Raw genomic sequence first — 24,702 nt, forward strand, 5'->3', positions numbered from 1 at the left:
GCAGTGCCTGTGGCCTTATTATGATTTTAGGCAGCCTCTCTGCTAATGGGTGGGGTTGTGTTCCTGTCTTGCTAGTTGTTTGGCATAGGGTGTCCAGCACTGTAGCTTGCTGGTCGTTGAGTGGAGCTGGGTCTTGGTGTTGAGATGGAGATCTCTGGGAGATTTTCACCATTTGATATTACATGGAGCTGGGAGGTCTCTTGTGGACCAGTGTCCTGAAGTTCACTCTCCCACCTCAGAGGCACAGCACTGACTCCTGGCTGGAGCACCAGGAGCCTTTCATCCACACGGCTCAGAATAAAACAGAGAAAAAGTAGAAAGAAAGAAAGAAAGGGGGGGGGAGGAAGGAAGAAAGGAAGAAAAAAGAAAGAAAGAGGATAAAATAAAATAAATAAGATAAAAAAATAAAGTTATTAAAATAAAGAATAGTTATTAGTAAAAAAAATTTTTATGTAAAAACAAACAAACAACGGATGGACAGAACCCTAGGACAAATGGTGAAAGCAAAGCTATACAGACAAAATCTCACACAGAGGCATACACATACACACTCACAAAAAGAGGAAAAGGGGAAAAAATAATATATCTTGCTCCCAAAGTCCACCTCCTCACTTTGGGATGATTCGTTGTGTATTCAGGTATTCCACTGATGCAGGGTACATCAAGTTGATTGTTGAGTTTTAATCCGCTGCTTCTGAGGCTGCTGGGAGAGATTTCCCTTTCTCTTCTTTGTTTGCACAGCTCCAAGGTTTCGCTTTGGATTTGGCCCCGCCTCTGTGTGTAGGTCGCCTGAGGGCGTCTGTTCTTCGCTCAGACAGGACGAGGTTAAAGGAGCCGCTGATTCGGGGGCTCTGGCTCACTCAGTCCGGGGGGTGGGAAGGGTATGGATGCGGGGCAAGCCTGCAGCGGCAGAGGCTGGCGTGATGTTGCACCAGCCCGAGGTGCGCCGTGTGTTCTCCCAGGGAAGTTGTCCCTGGATCACGGGATCCTGGCAGTGGCGGGCTGCACAGGCTCCCGGGAGGGGAGGTGCGCAGAGTGACGTGCGCTCGCACACAGGCTTCTTGGTGGCGGCAGCAGCAGCCTTAGCGTCTCATGCCCATCTCTGGGGTCTGTGCTTTTAGCCACGGCTCGCGCACGTCTCTGGAGCTCCTTTAAGCAGCGCTCTGAATCCCCTCTCCTCACGCACCATGAAACAAAGAGGCGAGAAAAAGTCTCTTGCCTCTTCGACAGCTCCAGACTTTTCCCCGGACTCCCTCCCGGCTCGCCGTGGCGCACTAACCCCTTCAGGCTGTGTTCATGCCACCAACCCCAGTCCTCTCCCTGTGCTCCGACGAAGCCCGAGCCTCAGCTCCCAGCCCTGCCCACCCCGGCGGGTGAGCAGACAAGCCTCTCAGGCTGGTGAGTTCCAGTCGTCACCAATCCTCTGTGCGGGAATCTCTCCGTTTTGCCCTCCGCACCCCGGTTTCTGCGCTCTCCTCCATGGCTCCGAAGCTTCCCCCTCCGCCACCTGTAGTCTCTGCCCCTGAAGGGGCTTCCTAGTGTGTGGAAACCTTTCCTCCTTCACGGCTCCCTCCCACTGTTGCAGGTCCCGTCCCTATTCTTTTGTCTCTGTTTTTTCTTTTTCCCTACCCTGGTACGTGGGGAATTTTTTGCCTTTTGGGAGGTCTGAGGTCTTCTGCCAGCGTTCAGTAGGTGTTCTATAGAAGCAGTTCCACATGTAAAGCTATTTCTGATGTATCTGTGGGGAGGAAGGTGATCTCCACGTCTTACCCTTCCACCATCTTCCTCCTCCCCCAAAATGTTTGGCTTTGATGACCAGTGAGACTTACTTTCAGGAGACCCAGAAGGCTGTGGGAAATAGAGCAGTAATTTGAAAGAAGCCAGGGTCAGACCCACCTGCTGATCTTGGAGAGCTTCCTGGAGAGGCAGGAGGCAACTGGAGCTGACCCTGGGGACATAGGCAAAATGAGTCAGATGGAGAAAGAAAAATATCATGATTTCACTTATATGTGGAATTTAAAAACAAAACAAATGAACAACATAACAAAGAGAAGCAGAGTCATAGATACAGAGAAAAAACAGGTGGTTGCCAGAGGGGAAAGGTTGGGGGAAGAGAGAAATAGGTGAGGGATATTAAGAGGTACAGACTTCCAGTTGAAAAATAAATGAGTCACAGGTATGAAATGTACAGTGTGGGGAATACAGTCAATAACTATATCAATGATTATATAATATATTTCTATGTAACTAGACTTGTGGTGGTGACCATAATGGTATGTATAGAAATACTGAATCACTGTGTCATGTAATAGGAACTAACATAGTGTTGTCAATCAATTATACTGCAAACAAACAAACAAACAAACTCAGAAAAAGAGAACCAATTTGTGGTTACCAAAGGCAGGGGGTGGGGGGATGGGAATTGGACGAGGTTAATTAAAAGGTACAAATTCTGGAGAAGTAATGTACCACATGATAAATACAATTAACACTGCTGTATCCTAAGCGTTCTCATCACAAGGAAAAAAATTTTAATATTTCTTTAATTTTGTATCTATATGAGATGGTGGGTGTTCACTATACTTACTGTGGTGTCACTTCATGATGTTTGTAAATCAAATCACTCTTCTGTCCACCTTAAACAGATACAGTGCTGTGTGTCAATTATATCCCAATAAAACTAGAAGAAAGGATAAAGAAATGATTTGGACAGTTAATTTTACTGTTATTGACTTCTAATTTAATTCCATCGTGGTCAGAGTGCGTACTTAGTATGATTGCAGTTCCTTTCCCTCATTCCCTCACCCCACATAATTATAAGACAACACAGGACCTTTATATAAATTAAAACTGATATCAGTATATCAGTCTCGGAGAGGGATCAAAATGGCAGAGTAGGAGGACATGGAGCTCACCTCACCACACAAACACATCCAAAATACATCTACAAGTGGAACAATTCTTATGCAAAACTAACTGGAAACTGGCAGAAGAACTCCTATACAACCAAAGCTGCAAGAAAGGTCTCCATGTAACTGAGTAGGATGGGGGGGAAAAAAGCATTGGAACAGGATCTGCACCCCTGTGAGGGATCTGTACAGAGGAGAAGGTCCACGTGGATGGACCCTTGCCCCGGAGAGCGTGCAGGTTGAGCTGCAGTCTGGACATCCTGATCCTGGTGTCATACACAGAGAAGACAAGACTGCTTGCCTGCTGGGAAATCTTCTGAGACAGATACAGGGCTGGAGAAGCCTAGACTCCAGTCACGAGCTGGTGTGCTAACAGTCAGGGCAGAGAGAGCCCTGCACTGGCGGCTGCCACCTTGCTGCACTTCCCAGTCCAGAGGGGTGGACACCCTGGGTCCACTCAGTAGCTACACAGAGACAGACTGGGGCACCGGGGGTGTGATCTGGGCAGAACTGCAGAGGCTTTTGTCATTGCGTGCATGGGGGTGGCAGGTGAAACTGGGCAGGCATTGTCAGCACGCACACAGGGCAATGCCACAGGAGTGCACAGCAGCTAGGCGCTGAATCTCCGGCAGACAGGCCCTGGGAGAGGACTTGTCTAGCTATGCAGAGACAGTCTGGGGGACCTGGTCTGTGATCTGGGTGGGGCAGAGACCCCCACTGTCAGCGAGCTCAGGAATACATAGTGAGAGAGCATCCTGGCTCCATCCACTACACAGTGCAGCCTAGCAATAGATCTGGGATGAACACAACAGAGAAAGGTATGCGACCTTGGGCTGCTTCTGAGCAGAAACACAGAAACCATCACAGACAGAGCATGGGTCCTCTGTGACTGCACTGGCCTCCCATGCTTCAGGAATCAGCTCATTTGGGGCAGGGCACACACTCAAGGACAACAGAGCCTTATCTAACCCAACCCTCAGGGCTCCTACTCCAACAACTGGGGAGCAGACCCCCGCCTCACATCCAGCACAGACTCTGAACACCACAACACCAATCCCCACCCTCCTTCAAAGGGATAACAGTCAGCACACTCTGAGGAAAGACGTGGCTGGCATCCATGCTGAAACCAGCTGTTGCACCAAAAATATTGGACACATACAATCTACACAGGGACGTTCCCACATAAAAACACCTTTTCAAGACCACAGTAGGTAACTGTTTCTCTTTAATTCAGAGAGACAGTGAAAGTCAAGTAAAATGAAAAGGCAGAGGAACTACTCCCAATAAAAAGAACAAGAGAAATCCCTTGAAAGAACAAATAGTGAAACAGACCTCACCACTCTAACTGATCCCAAGTTCAAAAGGAGGTAATAAAAATGCTAAGTAAATTAAGAAATATTAGTGCAGATCACTGTAACAAGGGTATAGAAGCTATAAAGGTGAGCCAATAAAAATAATTCAATTGCCAAGATAAAAGCCAATCTAGGAGCAATGAATAACAGGCTAAGTGACACAGATGAATGAATAAGTTATCTGGAAGATAGAATAATGGAAATCATCCAATCAGAGCAGCAGAGGGAAAGATAAATGAAAAAAATGAAAGCAACTTACAAAATCTATGGGATAATATAAAACACACAAACCTACACAAAATAGAGATTCCAGAAGGAGAAGAGAGAAAGAATGGGATCAAAAATATATTTGAGAAATTATGACTGAGAATTTCCCAAACCTACAGAAACAAACAGATATCCAGGTATGGGAAGCACAGACGGTCCGAAACAAGATGAACCGAAACAGACCCATGCAAGACGTATCATAATAAAAATAGCAACAGTTAATGATAAAGAGAGAATTCTAAAGGCAGCAAGAGAAAAACAAAGAGTTAATTACAAGGGAACCCCCAAAAGAATGTATATATATGTAAAACTGAGTCACTTAGCTGTACAGCAGAGATGGGACAACACTGTAAATCAGCTATACTTCAATTTTTAAAAAATTGTAACCCCCATAAGGTTATCAGCTGATTTCTCTGCAAAAACTTTGCAGGCCAGAAGAGAGTTGCATGATATATTCAAAGTCCTGAAGGAGAAAAACCTACAATCTAGGATACTCTAACTAGCAAGATTATCATTTAGAATTGAAGGAGAAATACAGGATTTCTCAGACAAGCAAAAACTAAAAAATTTAGCAATACTAAACCTATCCTAAAAAAAAAAAAATGAAGGGTGTTCTCTAAGTAGAAAAGAAGCAAGGATCTATAGAAAAGGGAAAATCACAATAAGAAAGTCAAATGTATAAAAGGAAAGAAGATCACTTAAATAAGCCAATACATAGATTACAAAACAATTTAAAAAGTAAAAGTGATTATAACTACAATAAACAGTAAAATGATAAGCATGAAGATGTAACATAAGACATCAAAATCACGAAATATGGGGGAGGGGAAGAATAAAAATGTAGATCTTTTATAATGTGTTTAAATGTGAATGACTATCAGTTTAAAGCAAGTAGATATACTTATGGGTCAGCATACTTGAACTCCATGGTAACAACAAATTAAAAACATGCAGTAGATTCACAGAAACCAAAAAGAAAGGAACTCAAGCATACTACAAAAGAAAATCATCCAGCCACAAAAGGAAAACAAAAAGAAGAAATGAACATAGAAGAATTATAGAAACAACTGGAAAACAAGGATTAAAATGACAATAAGCACATACTTTCAATAGTTACTTTAAATGTCAATGGACTGAATGCTCCTATCAAAAGCCACAGAGTGGCAGACTGGATTTAAAACAAGAACCTACACTATCCAGCCTACAAGAGAGTCACTTTGTGGCAAAAGACACACACAGACTGAAAGTGAGGGGACAGAAAAAGATAATTCATGCAAATGGAAACGACAAGAAAGCAGGGATAGCAATATTTGTATCAGACAAAATAGACATTCAAACAAAGGCCATAAAAAAGTGCATTATATAATGATAACAGGATCAATACAAGAAACTATTACTCTTTAACATATATGCACCCAACATAGAAGCACCTAAATATATAAAACAAATACTAATAGACATAAGGGAAGAAATTGACAATGATACAATAATAATAGGAGACTTTAACACCCCACTGACATCAATGAACAGATCATCCAGACAGAAAATCAATGAGGCAATAGAGGTCCTAAATGATATAATATACCAGCTGCACTTAATTTACATCTGCAGAACTCTATATCCAAAAAAACAAAAAAAACAGAAAACACATTCTTTTCAAGCACACAGGGAACATTCTGTATAATAGACCACATACTATGTCACAAAACAAGCCTCAGCAAACTTAAGAGGATAGAAATTATTTCAAGCATCTTTTCTGACTACGACTGTATGAAGCTAGAAATCAACCACAGAAAGAAAAATAGGAATGAATGAAAATAGGAATGAACACATGGAGACTAAAAAGCATGCTATTAAAAAAACAATGGGTCAATGATGAAATCAAAGAAGAATTCAGAAAATACCTGGATACAAACAAAAATGAAAACACAGCCTTACAAAATCTATGGGATGCAGCAAAAGCAGTTATAAGAGGCAGTTTCATAGCAATACAGGCCTTCTTCAAGAAAAAAGAAAAACCTTAAATAAACAACCTATCCTACCACCTAAAAGAGTTAGAAAAAAAAAGAACAAAGAAAGCCCAAAATCAGCAGAAGGAAGGAAATGATAAAGATCAGAGAGGAAATAAATAGAGATCAAAAATAGAAAAAAATCAGTAAAACCAAGAGCTGGTTTTTTGAAAAGATAAACAAAATCAACAAACCTCTACCCAGGCTCACCAAGAAGAAAAGAGAGATAACCCAAATAAACATAATAAATGAAAGGGGAGAAATAGCAATACCAAAGATAAAAAAATCATAAGAGAATACTATGAACAGTTATGTGCCAACAAATCAGACAACATAAATGAAATGGACAGGTTTCTAGAAACATAGAGTTTGCCAAGACTGAGTCAAGAAGAAAGAGATAATTTGAACAGACTGATCACTGGAAATGAAATAGAATCTGTAATTTTAAAAAAACTCCCTGCAAACAAAAGTCTAGGACCAGACAGCTTCAATGGGGAATTCTACTAAACCTATAAAAAAGAACTAATACTTATTCTCAAACTATTCCAAAAAATTGAACAGGAGGAAGCAAATTTATTCTTTGAGGCCACCATGATCCTGACACCAAAACCAGACAAAGACACTACAAAAAAAGAAAATTACAGGCCAATATCTTTGATGAATATAGATGCAAAAAGCCTCAATGAAATATTAGGAAACCAAATCCAACGATACATAAGAAGGATTATACACCATGATCAAATTGGATTCATTCCAGGGTCACAAGAATGGTTCAGCATACACAAATCAATCAATGTGATAACCACGTTAATGAAACAAAAGTCAAAAACCACATGATGGGAGGGAGACGCAAGAGGGAATAGATATGGGAACATATGTATATGTATAACTGATTCACTTTGTTATAAAGCAGAAACTAACACACCATTGTAAAGCAATTATATTCCAATAAAGATGTTAAAAAAAAAACCACATGATCATCTCAATAGATGCAGAAAAGGCATTTGACAAAATTCAACATCCATTCATGATAAAAACTCTCACCAAAGTGGGTATAGAAGGAACAAGTCTCAACATAGTAAAAGCCATTTACAACAGACCCACAACCAACATGATACTCAATGGTGAAAAGCTGAAAGCTGTCCCGCTAAAATTCAGGAACAAGACAAGGATGCTCACTCTCACAACTTCTATTCAACATAGTACTGGAAGACCTAGCTCCAGCAATCAGACAAGAAAAAGAAGTGAAAGTTATCCAAATTGGAAGGGAAGAGGTAAAACTGTCACTGTTTGCAGATGACATGACATTCTATATAGAGAACCCAGAGAACCCTAAAGTCTCCACTCAGAAACTATTAGAACTGATAAATGAATTCAGCAAGGTAGCAGAATATAAGATTAATATACAGAAATCTGTTGTATTTCTTTACACTAATATTGAAATATCAGAAAGAGAAAGTAAAAAAAATCCCATTTAAAATCATGTCAAAATAAATAAAACACATAGGAATAAACTTAACCAAGGAAGTGAAAGACTTATACTCTAAAAACTAAAAACTATTGATAAAGGAAATTGAAGATGATTCAAAGAAATGGAAAGATACCCCATTCTCTTGAATTGGAAGAAATAATATTGTTTAAATGGCCATACTGTCCAAGGCAATCTATAGATTTAATGCAGTCTGTATCAAAACACCCATGACATTTTCACAGAACTAGAATAAATAATCCTATAAATTATATGGTAACACAAAAGGCCCCAAATTGCCAAAGCAATCCTGAGGAAAAAGAACAAAGCTGAAAGCATAACCCTTCCAGAATTAGGAATCAGCATAGTATGGCACAAAAACAGACATATAGACAAATGGAACAGAATAGAGAGCCCAGAAGTAATCTCACACTCTTATGGTCAATTAATCTACAATTAGGATGCAAGAATGTACAGTAAAGGGACTTCCCTGGTGGTGCAGTGGATAAGACTCCATGCTCCCAATGCAGGGGGCCTAGGTTTGATCCCTGGTCAGGGAACTAGATCCCACATGCATGCCGCAACTGAGAGTTTGCATGCCACAACTAAAGACCCTACATGACGCAATTAAGGAGCTGGCAAACTGCAACTAAGGAGCCCTGGAGCTGCAACTAAGGAGCTTGCGAGCCACAACTAAGGATCCAGCCTGCTGCAACCAAGACCCCACACAACCAAATAAGTAAAAATAAATAAATACTTACTTTAAAAAAAAGAATATACAGTAGAGAAAAGACAGTCTCTTCAGCTAGTGGTATTGGGAAAGCTTCACAGCTACATGTAAATCGATGAAATTAGAACACTCCCTCACACCATATACAAAAATAAACTCAAAATTATTTAAAGACCAAAATATAAGACATGACACCATAAAACTCCTAGAAGAGAACATAGACAAAACATTCTTAGACATAAATCATAGCAACATTTTCTTATATCAGTCTTCCAAGGCAAAAGAAGTAAAAGCAAAAATAAACAAGTAAGACCTAATCAAACTTAAAAGCTTTTGCACAGCAAAGGAAACCATCAACAAAATGAAAAGGCAGCCTACAGAATGGGAGAAAATATCTGCAAACAGTGCAACCAACAAGGGGCTACCATGCAAAATATGCAAATAGCTCACATAGCTCAGTATTGAAAAAACAAACAACTCAATCAAAAAATGGGCAGAAGACCTAAATAGACAATTCTCCAAAGAAGACATACAGATGACCAAGAAAAATGCTCAATATCGCTAATTATTAGAGAAATGCAAATGAAAACTACAATGAGGAATCACCTCCCACCTGTCAGAATGGCCATGATTAAAAAGTCTACACATCATAAATGCTAGAGAGGATGTGGAGAAAAGGGAACCCTCCTACACTGTTGGTGGGAATGTGAATTGTGCAGCTTCTATGGAAAACATTATGGTGGGTCCTTAAAAAACTAAAAATAGGGTTACTGTATGATCCAGCAATCCCACTCCTGGGTATATATCTGGAAAAGAGAAAAACTCTAATTTGAAAAGATACATGCACCCCAGTGTTCCTAGAAGTGCTATTCACAGTAGCCAAGACATTGAAACAAGTGTCCATCAACAGATGACTGGCTTAAGAAGATGTGCTGTGTGTATATGTGTGTGTGTGTGTGTGTATACACACACACATATAATGGAATATCACTCAGTCATAAAAAAAGAATGAAGTATTGCCATTTGCAGCAACATGTGTGGACCTAGAAAATATTATACTTACTGAAATCAGACAGAGTTAGGCAAATACTATATGTTATTACTTATATGTGGGATCTAAAAAATAATACAGATGAGCTTATTTACAAAACAGAAACAGACTCAAAGACATAGAAAAGAAACTTATGGTTACCAAAGCAGGGGATAGAGGGAGGGGCAAATTAGGAGTATGGAATTAACAGATACAAACTACTATACATAAAATAGATTAGCAACAAGGACCTATAAATTCCCAGTATAGCACTGGGAACTATATTCAGTATTTTATAATAACCTATAATGGAAAAGAATCTGAAAAAAAGATAACTGAATCACTATGATGTAAGCCTGAAACTAGCACAATACTATACTTAAACTATACTTCAATTAAATATATATATATATATATATACACACACACACACACACAGGTGTGTGTGTGTGTGTGTGTCTTGGGGCCAGCAGGCAGCACCACAGTGGGGTGACCACCCTTACCCGTCGTCCCTACTCATCGGCACAGTTTCTCTTACTTTACTCAGAAGGCAGTTTGCAGTAGCTCCTGCCAGAGAGTTCCTCTCACTTTCAGTGTTAAGCGCACTGTGTCTGGGTAAGATGTTAATATTAGAAGGTGAGTGGAGGCCATACTTGAACTCTATATTATCTTTTCAACTTTTCTGTGAATCTGAAGTTAATACAAAGTAAGGCCATGAAATAGGTGATCATTACCTCAGCTGTCTCCTATAATTGAGTTTCATACAGGGAAAATGGAAATAATACATTTAATTCAGTTTGCATCGGTTTAACCTAAAGGAGTCAAAGAAAAGCTCTGTGAATAATTTCTCATTTTTAAGTTCAAGTAAACAGGACAGTAATGGTCCCATTACTTTAGGACATGAGAATGAAAATTGCTAAAAGTTGTAGGTTTAGATCAGAGACTCTTGCGAGAAAGTAGTGAAGGTGGCCTATGAAGCCAGATTTCAAAACAAGTGAGAACACAGGAGCATTGAATTACAAAGCAACTGTATATAAAGCATGGTGTCTTTCAGTGAGTCTGCATGGATGAGAGAATATTTATAGATGCAGAAATCTTCATATGCTCTTAGGATCAGAAGGAAAACCTAGTAATAAGAGATTTTGGATGCTGGAAATAGGAGACAATGGATTTGATACTTTCCTAAAGGAAGTAGGGGTAGGTAGATTAAAGACCATGCAGGTGAGGAACTTGGCTGTGATTTAGAGATGGTAAACAAAATGTACAGTGATCATCGCTCATCACCCAGCAGTTCCTGACTTGGTTTCATCTACACCCCTGCCCACTTACCCCCTCCCATATTGTTTGTGAAGCAAATCCTCAACAGGTATAATTCCATCCATATATATTTTAGTATGTATCGCTAAAAAATCCCCTTTAAAAAATAACCAGCACCAGTTTTACCCCTAAAAATAATAATAATCCCTAATGTCACCAAATACCCAGTCTCTGTTCGAAAGTCCAATTAGTTCATATATGTAAGAAATGATTTTATTTTCTTACAGTTTGTTTGAAGCAATATATAAAGAAATTCAAACCATTATAATCAGACAATATCTCTTAAGTCTTTATAATAGACTTTTTTTCCCTTTACATTTATGTATTGAAGAATCTAGATCATTTGTCCTTGACTTAGTTCTGGCTGTTATAAGAAAATACCATAGACTGGGTGGCCTAAACAGTGAACATTTACTTCTCACAGTTCTGGAGGCTGGGAGGTCCAGGTCAAGGTGCAGCATAAATCTACCACTTACTAGTTGTATGTTCTTTGTCAAGTAACCCTTTGAAACCCTTCTGAGTGTCAGGTAGTTGTAATATGAAGCAGCCTCGATGGCACCTTCTGGAGATGGGCACTGCCACCCACTGTCACAGTGCTGGCTGCCCTGCTGGTACCCACTCATTGGTGCTGCCATGATCTCCAGTGGGAGCCTTTGTCAGCATCTCCCGGGGCTGTTGCTTTTTTTTCCCACCAGCAATGTAGGAAGCCCATAGTATAGAAGCAGTATAATACACATATAGAGACATATTAGTTTGGGGACAAAGAGCTGATATTTCATTTGTTTAGAGTCTAGAAGGAAAGTATAGACCCACCACTTCCCTTATGTCCCAACTTGATTACAGGTTCATTTCTGAAATAGGTTGGACACATAATGATTAATTTTGAAAATGGTTGGACCAGGGATAGCTACCAGTATATGGAGGACTCTTGTCAGCTGCTAACATCTGTGTCCAAAAACCCTAACATGAAACCTTAAGAGAACTACTGTTGGTGCCTGAGGAGTTGAGTCCTCTTGGTAATAATAACTGCATGAATGAAATCAGCATTTGGATGGGGAAAGAATATCCCATATTGGAAAGTAATCATAGCTTTTATCCTTGTGTGTGTGTGTTTGTGTGTGTGTGTGCATGCTTTGACAGCTTTTTGGAGACTACAGCCTATTTCTTCATGAGACCAAAAATTGGAGAGAAGGAAGTGTCCCCAAATGTTTTCTTCAGTATCTGGCATGAATTCAGCTCTGACTTTAAAGACTTTTGGAAGAAAGAAAACAAACTTATTCTACAAGAGAGGTAGGTGTTTTTCATTTACACAGTGGCATTTTGAAACGTGTTTTCTCGGGTGTGGCCAATTAGGGCTTGCCAACTTTTATAGCCTGAATGAAAAATTAGGTTCTAACCCTGGGTGTCCAGTCTGAGAGGGTGCTGAGATCGGACGGTATTTGCAGCCTGAGTAAGAAAAGTCAGCACAATGGCTGTGATGCTACAAAGGACAGCTAGGGTGATGGTTTGCCAGGATCACCTTCTGGTAAAACAGCTTCTGTGATGAGGAGGCCACACAGAAGCAAACAAGGTAAGAACAGGAGTGAAAGAACACTGCCGAGATGACAAACCCACTCACTTCAAAAGACCATAAGGTAAGATGAATCAGTTTGGTTTTATTTTTGCTCAATTCATTAGATACTGTCAAAATTTCACCATTCGTATCAAAATTTCTTCCAGGTGTCACCAAGAAACTGATGATCAATATTTTTAAAAAGATTTTTCAAGAATCTTATCAGATCATATCACGTTTCCTAAAGTAAATTCTTTCAGGAATGAAGGGAAGTTTCTCTTCTTAAGTACATGAAATGGAGTCTCCGTCACTTGATTATGAAGGTCACAGAGGTGTCCTGTTACCAAGTCAGGAAGCAGGCTGGCCCACGCACAGCAGCATCCCCAAGTAGCTGAGTCTTGAGGGAGAAGGAAAAAGGAAAAGGAAACCAAACCCTAATCCTGAACCAATTAGTGTGCTTTCCAACATCCTGGCCCTAACAAGGACTTTGCTTTAGAAAACTTACCTCCTAAGGGACTTTATTCATCAGAGCACAAAATTCCACAGTTTTCTGCTTATAATCTTCATTTTGGTCTTGCTTACATACAAAACCATGCTCGCCTGCCTAGTCTTCATCTGTAAGTAGATTCTCATCCATTCTTAAATCAGGTGAAGTTAATTGCGGACATGTCCTGAGCATGTGGACTGTGCCTGGCTTGTGCTCACTCACAGAATTACCTACCTAGAACCCAGGCTCCATCAGAGAAGGGAGTCTGCTTCAGTGAACAACGGATGCAAAAAGAGAGCAGTGTGAGCAGAAGGAAAACACTGAGCTTATTCTACCTCAAAACACATCACCAGGAGTTAACATAAAAGATGAGATGTTAGAAGTCCATGCGGGTGAGACAGGAGGGAGAATCGTGTAAACACGGGCACCTTTGGACCACCGTTCACTTCTTTCAGACTTAGCTGTATGTTTCCAGTTTTTCACCCAGCAAGGCTTGCTCAGTTTGGACAATGGTGAGGAGGAAACTGATTTTAACGTCAGCACGTCACAGACAACCTCCCTTCCTGACGCCCACTACTCCCCATGTGCCTCCTTCAGCTCTGATCTAAGCCTGGGCCCCTAAGGAGGGCCTGGGGCTCGTTCACACTCGTGAACAAAATGGAAAGATCAGTGTTTCACTTTGTGAGGGAGCTGAGATGATCCTGATGAGAGTGGACATGGTGGGATATAGTCATGGACAGAGCAGGAGTGAGGAGACCGTGGTTGGAGGGCAGCTGCCCTGAGGGCACATGGTGAGCAAGTGAATTGCAGCAGAGGCCGCAGGCCCTGTGGCGGTGGCTCTGGAGGTCCAGGGGGACTGTCATCTGAGCTCCCATTACTGTGTGGCCTGTAGGGAAGCTGCTGAGAGGCCCCCGTGGAGGTGATGTCGGGAAGGACCAGCCATTTGCAGCCTGTGCTCTCTGAGATAGAGTTGTGTTACCAGGCAACGCTACGGATAACAGTCCACTGTTTATGATAGTTTATGCATTGGACATGCCCACTGAATATCTCATAAAATCAACCCAATCCTTTTTTTATACTTCATCCTTTGCTAAAAAAATACGATGGGCTTTTTGAGTCACCCTGGTGGCTTCACTTTCAACTTGGCAGTGCTGTGAACTGGCATGTGACAGGTGCTCTCCACTGCACACTTCTCATTTTCCTAAATCATTTGCTTTTAACGAAAGGCTAAGGAAGAACATGTGGCAGGTGAGAGAGCATCTTTGCCCTCTGACTCCCAAACTATATTACGTCTCTTGGCAAAGAGACTGGTTTGAAAAGTAAGACTGTTGGTCTGAATTGTTTTTAGCAAAATTTTGTCCCTTTCCTTAGTGGAAAACCAGCCACAAAACTTCCAGGAAGCAGTGCGAAATAAAAACGACAGGCCCCTTATTCAAAAAGCGTTAACAATTTCAAGACAGCAAACTGTTAAACCAAGTGCAGAGCCCTGAGAGGAGGCCCTGTGTGCTGCACAAACGTCCACCCTTGAAGGCGGCCTTGCCCTGGTGCAAGCTTGCTGGCACGTGCTCTGCGGTTAGGTGAAAGCGTGTTTCAGGAATGCTCCGACGCCCCCAGACATGTACAGGACACGGGGTGCAGCCAGTGGAGGGGTTAAACCCCTGACACACCGATGTCAGTGTGAGCAAGGCTTCAAGTGACATGTGCTTCAGATGGGATGCTCTCCCCAACCTGAGTGTTCCCTCCTCTTCTCCTGTGATATGTACTGGCTGTGTATTTTCATAGTCCTGTGCTGCTCTTACTTTATACCATGGCTTCTTCCGTGTTTGCATTTGTCTTTGTTTCCTGGACATGGTGTTTTGTGTCTCCTTTTTCAGCGTCGCTCTCGGGGCCTCTAGGCCACAGTGCCCCCTTTTGGTGTTTCCATACATATTTTCTGAGTTGACTTGTCACATTGTATTTGACGCAGACATGGAAATAAGAACTTAGTCTAGTAAAGTAACGAACGTGTTTTCTTAGGTAATTTAAGTTTGCCACTGGAGGTAATAAAAACCCCACTCCAAACACCGGAAGCAAAAAGAGAGACTTTGTTTAGACGGTCAAACCACGGAAGAGCAGGATGGAAGGTGGCTGTGGGTGCCTGAGTGCGGAAATCCTAACCAACCACAGCTGTGCAGGGCGGGTTGAGGGAGCTGTTAGTCAGGTGTGTCTCTACCTGCCGCCCTCCACCTGTCTTTTAAATGCCCCCTCCTCCTCCTCTCCTCTCTCTCCTCCTCTCTTTCTCTCTCTCATCCTCACTTTCTCACCCTCTCTCCCCTTCCAACGTCCTCCCTCCCACCTGCTCTGTGCTCCAGCCTAACTTCCAGGCCAGGCTGATTCTTTATGAGTGGACCCCTGGCCATCAGTCCAGCCATGGCTCACATTCTCCTAAATCAGGAAGAGAGGGCATTCTCCACCCTGTAGAAGAATCCCAGGGAGGAATTCCAGAGGAGTCATGTTCATCTTTGGATCAGCCACAGTGGCCAGAGGCATGGATACCGTGGTTGGTTCAGCGGTTCACAGGTGCAGACCTGCAGCCAGAGGGGAGTGTTGCCATGGTCGACAGTCTCCTTCTCAGCACTGTCACTGTAGTTAGGGAGAGCAGTTGCCCAAAGAAAGTAAATAATAATCTACTAGCCCTAATTTATTAAGCCTTTAAAGATAACCTGTGTAATTAGCAGAATGTCTTAGCATGGTAGAAATAACCCAAAAGATGGTTTAATGGTGTGGTTGAAATTTTCTTTTCTGATCAAGTTTTCCTTGCTCTAATTTGGAATGTATGCATTGAATAATATGTTTAAGGTTGTAAATACTCTATAAAATGTCCTCATCCCATTCTTTCTAATTGGTGTTTGAGTACAGAGTGTTAGTAACGTATTTTCTGGCTTTTCCTAATGACTCGCATGCGTTAGTAGATGTATTTCTTGAAATGGTGAACTTCTAGTCTATGGTGAAAAGGTCTGCTATCCTTCTCATTGATGTGGTGTGGAAAACATGAGCATTTGAGTTAGCTCTCCCTCCTGCCCACTTGAGTCCTAGGCAGGTATGCTTTCTTTTTTTTTTTTAAGATTTTTTTGATGTGGACCATTTTTAAAATCTTTATTGAATTTGTTACAATATTGCTTCTGTTTTGTGTTTTGGATTTTTGGCCACGAGGCATGTGGGAAGCTTAGCTCCCCCACCAGGGGTGGAATATGCAGCTGCTGCATTGGAAGGTGAAGTCTTAACCACTGGACTGCCAAGGAAGTCCCAAGCCATGGTTTCAAAGTCAGCAAAATGGAGACAGTAGTACCTGTTCTGCAGTGAGACTGTGTAACTAAATGAGGTTATATATTAGAGTATGTAGCACAGTGTCTCCATAGTAGATGCTCAGTGGCTGTTTCTCCATCATTTAAAATAAATGACGTCCTGATCATGACAACACACAAGGTCATGTGACATTCTGGTAAGGCGTGTTAAGAACACATCTGTATGAGCCCTGAACCAAGATGGTGGAGTAGAAGGACGTACTGTCACTCCCTCTTGTGAGAACACCAGAATCACAACTAGCTGCTGGACAATCATCGACAGGAAGACACTGGAACTCATGAAAAAAGATAACCCACATTCAAAGATATAGGAGAAGCCACAATGAGACGGTAGGAGGGGCGCAATCACAGTAAAATCAAATCCCATAACTGCTGGATGGGTGACTCGGAGACTGGAGAACACTTACATCACAGAAGTCCACCCACTGGAGTGAAGGTTCTGAGCCCCACATCAGGCTTCCCAACCTGGAAGTCCGGCAACGGGAGGAGGAATTCCTAGAGAATCAGACTTTGAAGGCTAGTGGGATTTGATTTCAGGACTTCGACAGGACTGGGGAAACAGAGACTCCACTCTTGGGGGGCACACACAAAGTAGTGTGTGCATCAAGACCCAGGGGAAGGAGCAGTGACCCCAAGGGACATTAAACCAGACCTACCTGCTGGTGTTGGAGGGTCTGCTGCAGAGGCAGGGGGTGGCTGTGACTCACCGTGGGGACAAGGACACTGGCAGCAGAAGTTCTGGGAAGTACTCCTTGGCATGAGCTCGCCCAGAGTCTGCCATTAGCCCCACCAAAGAGCCCAGGTAGGCTTCAGTGTTGGGTTGCCTCAGGCCAAACAACCAACAGGGATGGAACCCAGCCCCACCCATCAGCAGTCAAGCAGATTAAAGTTTTACTGAGCTCTGCCCATCAGAGCAACAGTCAGCTCTACCCACCAGCAATCCCTCCCATCAGGAAACTTGCACAACCCTCTTAGATAGCCTCATCCACCAGAGAACAGACAGCAGAAGCAATAAGAACTACAACCCTGCAGCTTGTGGAACAAAAACCACATTCACAGAAAGATAGACAAGATGAAAAGGCAGAGGGCTATGTACCAGATGAAGGAACAAGATAAAACCCCAGAAAAACAACTAAATGAAGTGGAGATAGGCAACCTTCCAGAAAAAGAATTCAGAATAATGATAGTGAAGATGATCAAGGATCTCGGAAAATGAATGGAGGAAAGGATCGAGAAGATGCAAGAAATGTTTAACAAAGACCTAGAAGAATTAAAGAACAAACAAACAGAGAAGAACAATACAGTAACTGAAATGAAAAATACACTAGAAGGAATCAATAGCAGAATAACTGAGGCAGAAGAATGGGTAAGTGACCTGGAAGAGAGAATGCTGGAATGCACTGCTGCTAAACAGAATAAAGAAAAAAAGAATGAAAATAAATGAACACAGCCTAAGATACCTCTGGGACAATATTAAATCCAACAATATTCACATTATAGGGGACCCCAGAAGGAGAAGAGAGAGAGAAAGGACCTGAGAAAATATTTGAAGAGATTATACTCGAAAACTTCCCTAACATGGGAAAGGAAATAGCCACCCAAGTCCAGGAAGCACAGCGAGTCCCATACAGGATAAATCCAAGGATGAACACGCCGAGAAACATAGTAATCAAATTGGCAAAAATTAAAGACAAAGAAAAATTATTGAAAGCAGCAAGGGGAAAATGACAAATAACATACAAGGGAACTCCCATAAGATTAACAGCTGATTTCTTAGCAGAAACTCTACAAGCCAGATGGGAGTGGCATGATGTACTTAAAGTGATGAGAGGGAAGAACCTACAACCAAGATTACGCTACCCATCAAGGATCTCATTCAGATTCGATGGAGAAATCAAAAGCTTTACAGACAAGCAAAAGTTAAGAGAATTCAGCACCACCAAACCAGCTCTACAAAAAAAAACTAAAGGAACTTCTCTAAGTGGGAACCACAAGAGAAGAAAAGGACTTACAAAAACAAACACAGTGGGCTTCCCTGGTGGTGCAGCGGTTGAGAGTCTGCCTGCTGATGCAGGGGACACAGGTTCGTGCCCCAGTCCAGGAAGATCCCACATGCCGTGGAGCAGATGGGCCCGTGAGCCATGGCCGCTGAGCCTGCGTGTCCGGAGCCTGTGCTCCGCAACGGGAGAGGCCACAACAGTGAGAGGCCCGCATACCGAAAAAAAAAAAAAACCAAAATAATTAAGAAAATGGTCATAGGAACATACATATTGATAATTACCTTAAAGGTGAATGGAATAAACACTCCAACCAAAAGACACAGGCTTGCTGAATGGATACAAAAACAAGACCGATATATATGCTCTCTACAAGAGACCCACTTAAGACCTAGGGACACATACAGACTGAAAGTGAGGGGATGGAAAAAGATATTCCATGCAAATGGAAATGAAAAGAAAGCTGGAGTAGCAATACTCATAGCAGATAAAATAGACTTTAAAATAAAGAATGTCACAAGAGACAAGGAAGGATACTACATAATGATCAAGAGATCAATCCAAGAAGAAAATATAACAATTATAAATATATATGCACCCAACATAGGAGCACCTCAATCCATAAGGCAACTGCTAACAGCTATAAAAGAGGAAATCGACAGTAACACAATAATAGCGGGGGACTTTAACACCTCACTTACACCAATGGACAGATCATCCAAAATGAAAATAAATAAGGAAACAGAAGCTTTAAATGACACAATAGACCATATAGATTTAATTGATATTTACAGGACATTCCATCCAAAAACAGCAGATTACACTCTCTTAAGTGTGCATGGAACATTCTCCAGGATAGATCACATCTTGGGTCACAAATCAAGCCTCAGTAAATTCAAAAAATTTGAAATCATATCAAGCATCTTTTCTGACCACAACACTATGAGATTAGATATGAATTTCAGGGGGAAAAACAGAAAAAACACAAAAACATGGAGGCTAAACAATACGTTACTAAATAACCAAGAGATCACTGAAAAAATCAAAGAGGAAGTCAAAAGATACCTAGAGACAAATGACAATGAAAACACGATGATCCAAAACCTAAGGGATGTGGCAAAAGCAGCTCTGAGACAGAAGTTTATACCTATACAAGCCTACCTCAAGAAACAAGAAAAATCTCAAATAAACCATCTAACCTTACAGCTAAAGGAACTAGAGAAAGAAGAACAAACAAAACCCAAAGTTAGCAGAAGGAAAAAAATCATAAAGATCAGAGCAGAAATAAATGAAATAGAAACAAAGAAAACAATAGCAAAGATCAATAAAACTAAAAGCTAGTTCTTTGAAAAGATAAACAAAATTGATAAACCATTAGCCAGACTCATCAAGAAACAGAGAGAGAAGACTCAAATCAATAAAATTAGAAATGAAAAAGGAGAAGTTACAACAGACACCACAGAAATACAAAACATCCTAAAAGACTACTACAAGCAACTCTATGCCAGTAAAATGGACAACCTGGAAGAAATGGACAGATTCTTAGAAAGGGATAACCTTCCAAGACTGAACCAGGAAGAAATAGAAAATATGAACAGACCAATCACAAGTAATGAAATTGAGTCTGTGATTTAAAATCTTCCAGAAAACAAAAGTCCAGGATCAGATGGCTTCACAGGTGAATTCTGTCAAACATTTAGAGAAGAGCTAACACCCATCCTTCTCAAACTCTTGCAAAAAATTGCAGAGGAGGTAGCACTCCCAAACTCATTCTATGAGGCCACCATCAGCCTGATACCAAAACCAGACAAAGATACTACAAAAAAAGAAAATTACTGACCAATATCACTGATGAATATAGATGAAAAAATCCTCAACAAAATACTAGCAAACAGAATCCAACAACACACTGAAAGGATCATTCACCACGATCAAGTGGGATTTATCACAGGGATGCAAGGATTCTTCAATATACGCAAATCAATCAATGTGATACACCATATTAACAAATTGAGGAATAAAAACCATATGATCATCTCAATAGATGCAGAAAAAACTTTTGACAGAATTCAACACCCATTCATGATAAAACCTCTCCAGAAATTGGGCATAGAGGGAACCTACCTCAACATAATAAAGGCCATATACGAGAAACATACAGCAAACATCATTCTCAATGGTGAAAAACTGAAAGCATTTCCTCTAAGATCAGGAACAAGACAAGGATGTCCACTTTCACCACTATTATTCAATATAGTTTTGGAAGGCCCAGCCACAGCAGTCAGAGAAGAAAACGGAATAAAAGGAATACAAATTGGAAAAGAAAAAATAAAAGTGTCACTGTTTGCAGATGACATGATACTATACATAGAGAATCCTAAAGATGCCACCAGAAAACTACTAGAGCTAATCAATGAATTTGGTACAGTTGCAGGATACAAAATTAATGCACAGAAGTCTCTTACATTCCTATACACTAATGATGCAAAATCTGAAAGAGAAATTAAGGAAACACTCCCATTTGCCATTGCAGGAAAAATAATAAAATATCTAGGAATAAACCTACCTAGGGAGACAAAAGACCTGTATGCAGAAAACTATAAGACACTGATGAAAGAAAGTAAAGATGATAGCGACAGATGGAGAGATATACCATATTCTTGGTTTGGAAGAATCAATATTGTGAAAATGACTATACTACCCAAAGCAATCTACAGATTCAATGCAGTCCCTATCAAATTACCAATGGCATTTTTTACAGAACTAGAACAAAAAGTCTTAAAATTTGTATGGAGACACAAAAGACCCCGAATAGCCAAAGCAGTCTTGAGGGAAAAAAAACAGAGCTGGAGGAATCAGACTCCCTGGTTTCAGACTATACTACAAGTCTACAGTAATCAAGACAATATGGTACTGGCATGAAAACAGAAATAAAGATGAATGGGACAGGATAGAAAGCCCAGAGATAAACCCACACACTTATGGTCAACTAATCTATAACAAAGGAAGCAAGGATATACAATGGAGAAAAGACTGTCTCTTCCATAAGTGGTGCTGGGAAAACTGGACAGCTACATGTAAAAGGACGAAATTAGAACACTCCCTAACACCATACACAAAAATGAACTCAAAATGGGTTAGAGACCTAAATGTAAGACCGGTACACTATAAAACTCTTAGAGGAAAACATAGGAACTCTTTGACATAAATCACATAAGGATCTTTTTTGATACGCCTCCTAGAGTAATGGAAATAAAAACAAAAATAAACAATTGGGACCTAATGAAACTTCAAAGGTTTTGCACAGCAAAGGAAACCATAAACAAGACCAAAAGACAACCCTTCAGAATGGGAGAAAATATTTGCAAACGAATCAACAGACAAAGGATTAATCTCCAAAATATATAAACAGCTCATGCAGCTCAATATTAAAAAACCAAACAACCCAATCCAAAAATGGGCAGAAGACCTAAACAGACATTTCTCCAAAGAAGACATACAGATGGCCAAGAAGCACATGAAAAGCTTCTCAACATCACTAATTATTAGAGAAATGCAAATCAAAACTACAATGAGGTATCACCTCACACCAGTTAGAATGGGCATTATCAGAAAATCTACAGACAACAAATGCTGGAGAGGGTGTGGAGAAAAGTGAACCCTCTTGCACTGTTGGTGGGAATGTAAATTGATAAAGCCACTATGGAGAACAGTACGGTGGTTCCTTAAAAAACTAAAAATAGAATTATCTATGATCTAGCAATCCCAGTACTGGGCGTATACCCAGAGAAAACCATAATTCAAGAAGACACATGCACCCCAATGTTCATTGCAGCACTATTTCCAATAGCCAGGTCATGGAAGCAACCTAAATGCCCATCGACAGACGAAAGGATAAAGAAGATGTGGTAAATATATACAATGGAATATTACTCGGCCATAAAAAGGAACGTAATTGGGTCATTTGTTGAGACATGGATGGATCTAGAGACTGTCATACAGAGTGAAGTAAGGCAGAAAGAGAAAAACAAAGATCGTATATTAACGCACGTATGTGGAACCTAGAAAAACGGTACAGATGAACCAGTTTGCAGGGCAGAAGTTGAGACACAGATGTAGAGAACAAACCTATGGACACCAAGGGGGAAAGCTGCGGGGTTGGTGGTGGTGGTGGTGGTGTGTTGAATTGGGCCATTGGGATTGACATGTATACACTGATGTATATAAAATATATGACTAAAAAAAAAAAAGAACACATCTGTAAATACAAGGCATTGTTGTGACTCAGTTGCTTTCTTCGTTGGTAAAATGTCTTGATTCTGAGTCCAAGGATGAACTTCTGTTTGACAGTGTTCATGTGACCTATCCCTTCTTATTTACATTATTTACATTATTATTTACATTATGCTCTACTCCTGTTTTGATGCTTCAGACAGCTGACCCATTGGTTTTGTCGTGAGTCAGAAAAAATATTTCTTCATATACTTGCAACTAGGCTTGTACACTTGTTAATAAGAAATTCTTCTTCAAAGAAATCTGGACTATTTATTACTGAGCAACACAAAACATATGAAAAATAACTTTTAAAAAATATCAGCTCGACTCTGTCCAGAATATGGGAACAAACTGACGTGAACAGTGCCCAGCCTCTCCCCATGGCCTCACAGAGTGCAGTGTCCATGTGTGAGGACCCAGGTGACCCGTGTCTTATCTCCAGGAAGCCATCAGCATCACCAAGCCACTTGGGGGCCCAGGGGAGCTTGGACGACTTAGCACAGGGTACTAGGAACACTTGTGCTTTTCCACCATGATGGAGGGACTGTGGTCCTGGGGGAGACAATTTCACTGCCCGCCTTTGCTCTGTTGTAGCGAAACTCAGTTTTCAGGCAGAGTCCAGCTTGTGATGTGTGGCCGTCCTCTCGTTCCATGTTAAGTGTCCAGGCACAGGAGACCCTCGGTCATTTGATGAAGGCCCCGTCTCCCTGGAGCTGACAGCCTAGCCTTGGTGAGGTGTCACAGGAGGGGGAAGCAAGAGGGGGCATCAGTGCCTCCAGAATTATTCTTTGGACACAGATCTGAGTCGAGTAGGAGCTTTGCAGGCAGTCCTGGGAGGGGAGGACGTCCTAAACTAGGAAATTGGGCTCTGGCACCCGGGCCTCAAGCCCCATCGTGTGCAGTGCAGCCTATCACCATTTCACTTGTAGTCAGCTGAAGACTTTTTAAAAAATATTTATTTATTTATTTGCCTGTTCCAGGTCTTAGTTGCTGCATGTGGGATCTAGTTTCCTGACCAAGGATGGAATCCAGGCCCCCTGCATTAGCAGCACAGAGTGTGAAACACTGGACCACCAGGGGAGTCCCAGCTTAAGACATTTTGATTTCATAAATCAGTGGTGACATTAGTAAGAGTTGTGTTTAAAGTGCTAAGTTAATTTGCTGGTTCACTTTATTCTGAGGCAGGTGGTCTTTGAGGAACCAGGAGAAAGGGCAGCTACTCCTCCAGCTGCATGAGCGTGTGGTAGTCAGGTCTGGTCTCTGCCCAGCTGGTCTGTGGTTGGAGGGAAAGCGTGTGAGGGTCCGGCCTTAGGAGGGTACACATTAGACCAGAGGCACCTCATACACTGAGCTGTGTGTTCAGGTTGAAGTATGATGTCATCAGAGTAGAAGGAAGCAACCACTTTCAAAGCAACTGAAAATAAACCTGAGCTAAGGAAAGAGGCTTATTATTCTGTAGTCATGTGTTTGTTGGACACATAAGTGGAACTGCCTCTTGGACCTCTGCTCAGCACTGTCACATTGGAGCAGTACGTGAAGTTGGCCAACCGCTTACCCCTTTAATTCAGGCATCAGTTTCTACAGGAACGACCCATAAAGCAACCCTCTTCCTAGTTCTGTCCCCTGTAGTGGAAGCCATGGCAGGAAATTGACAAACAAGACAGGACAGTGCAAATGGTGCCTGAGAATATGTAGGGAATGTGACCTACGCTCATTAAAGGAATAATTAATATGCATTAAGACGTCGTAGGAAATTAAATTCATGAATTATTAATTCACCAATTATTTATGCCCTACTCTGTGCTCGGCAAATTCCCTGGCCATGTGGATCTTACCCTCTAGTGAGAGACGCAGACAATAAAAAAGTAAACATGCACATTTTAAAATTATAGGTTGAAATTAGCACTGTGAGGAAAGTAAACAGTGAACCATTTTTGCACAATAAAAAGCAGAAGAGTTTCATTT

General features: G+C 41.2%; 1 protein-coding gene across 1 annotated transcript in view; it reads left to right on the top strand.

Moving 5' to 3' along the window:
* FMN2 (formin 2) overlaps nt 1-24,702 on the top strand; it is a gene marked incomplete at both ends in the record, with an annotated part of 267,482 nt that overhangs the window by 225,265 nt on the left and 17,515 nt on the right. Inside the window, one exon of the mRNA XM_079711279.1 lies at nt 12,223-12,372. Within this exon, the coding sequence (XP_079567405.1) occupies nt 12,223-12,372 (150 nt within the window). The remainder of the gene's footprint in view (nt 1-12,222; nt 12,373-24,702) is intronic.

The sequence above is a fragment of the Hyperoodon ampullatus genome, assembly GCF_949752795.1.
Source record: "Hyperoodon ampullatus genome assembly, chromosome: 1".
Classification (NCBI taxonomy): domain Eukaryota; kingdom Metazoa; phylum Chordata; class Mammalia; order Artiodactyla; family Ziphiidae; genus Hyperoodon; species Hyperoodon ampullatus.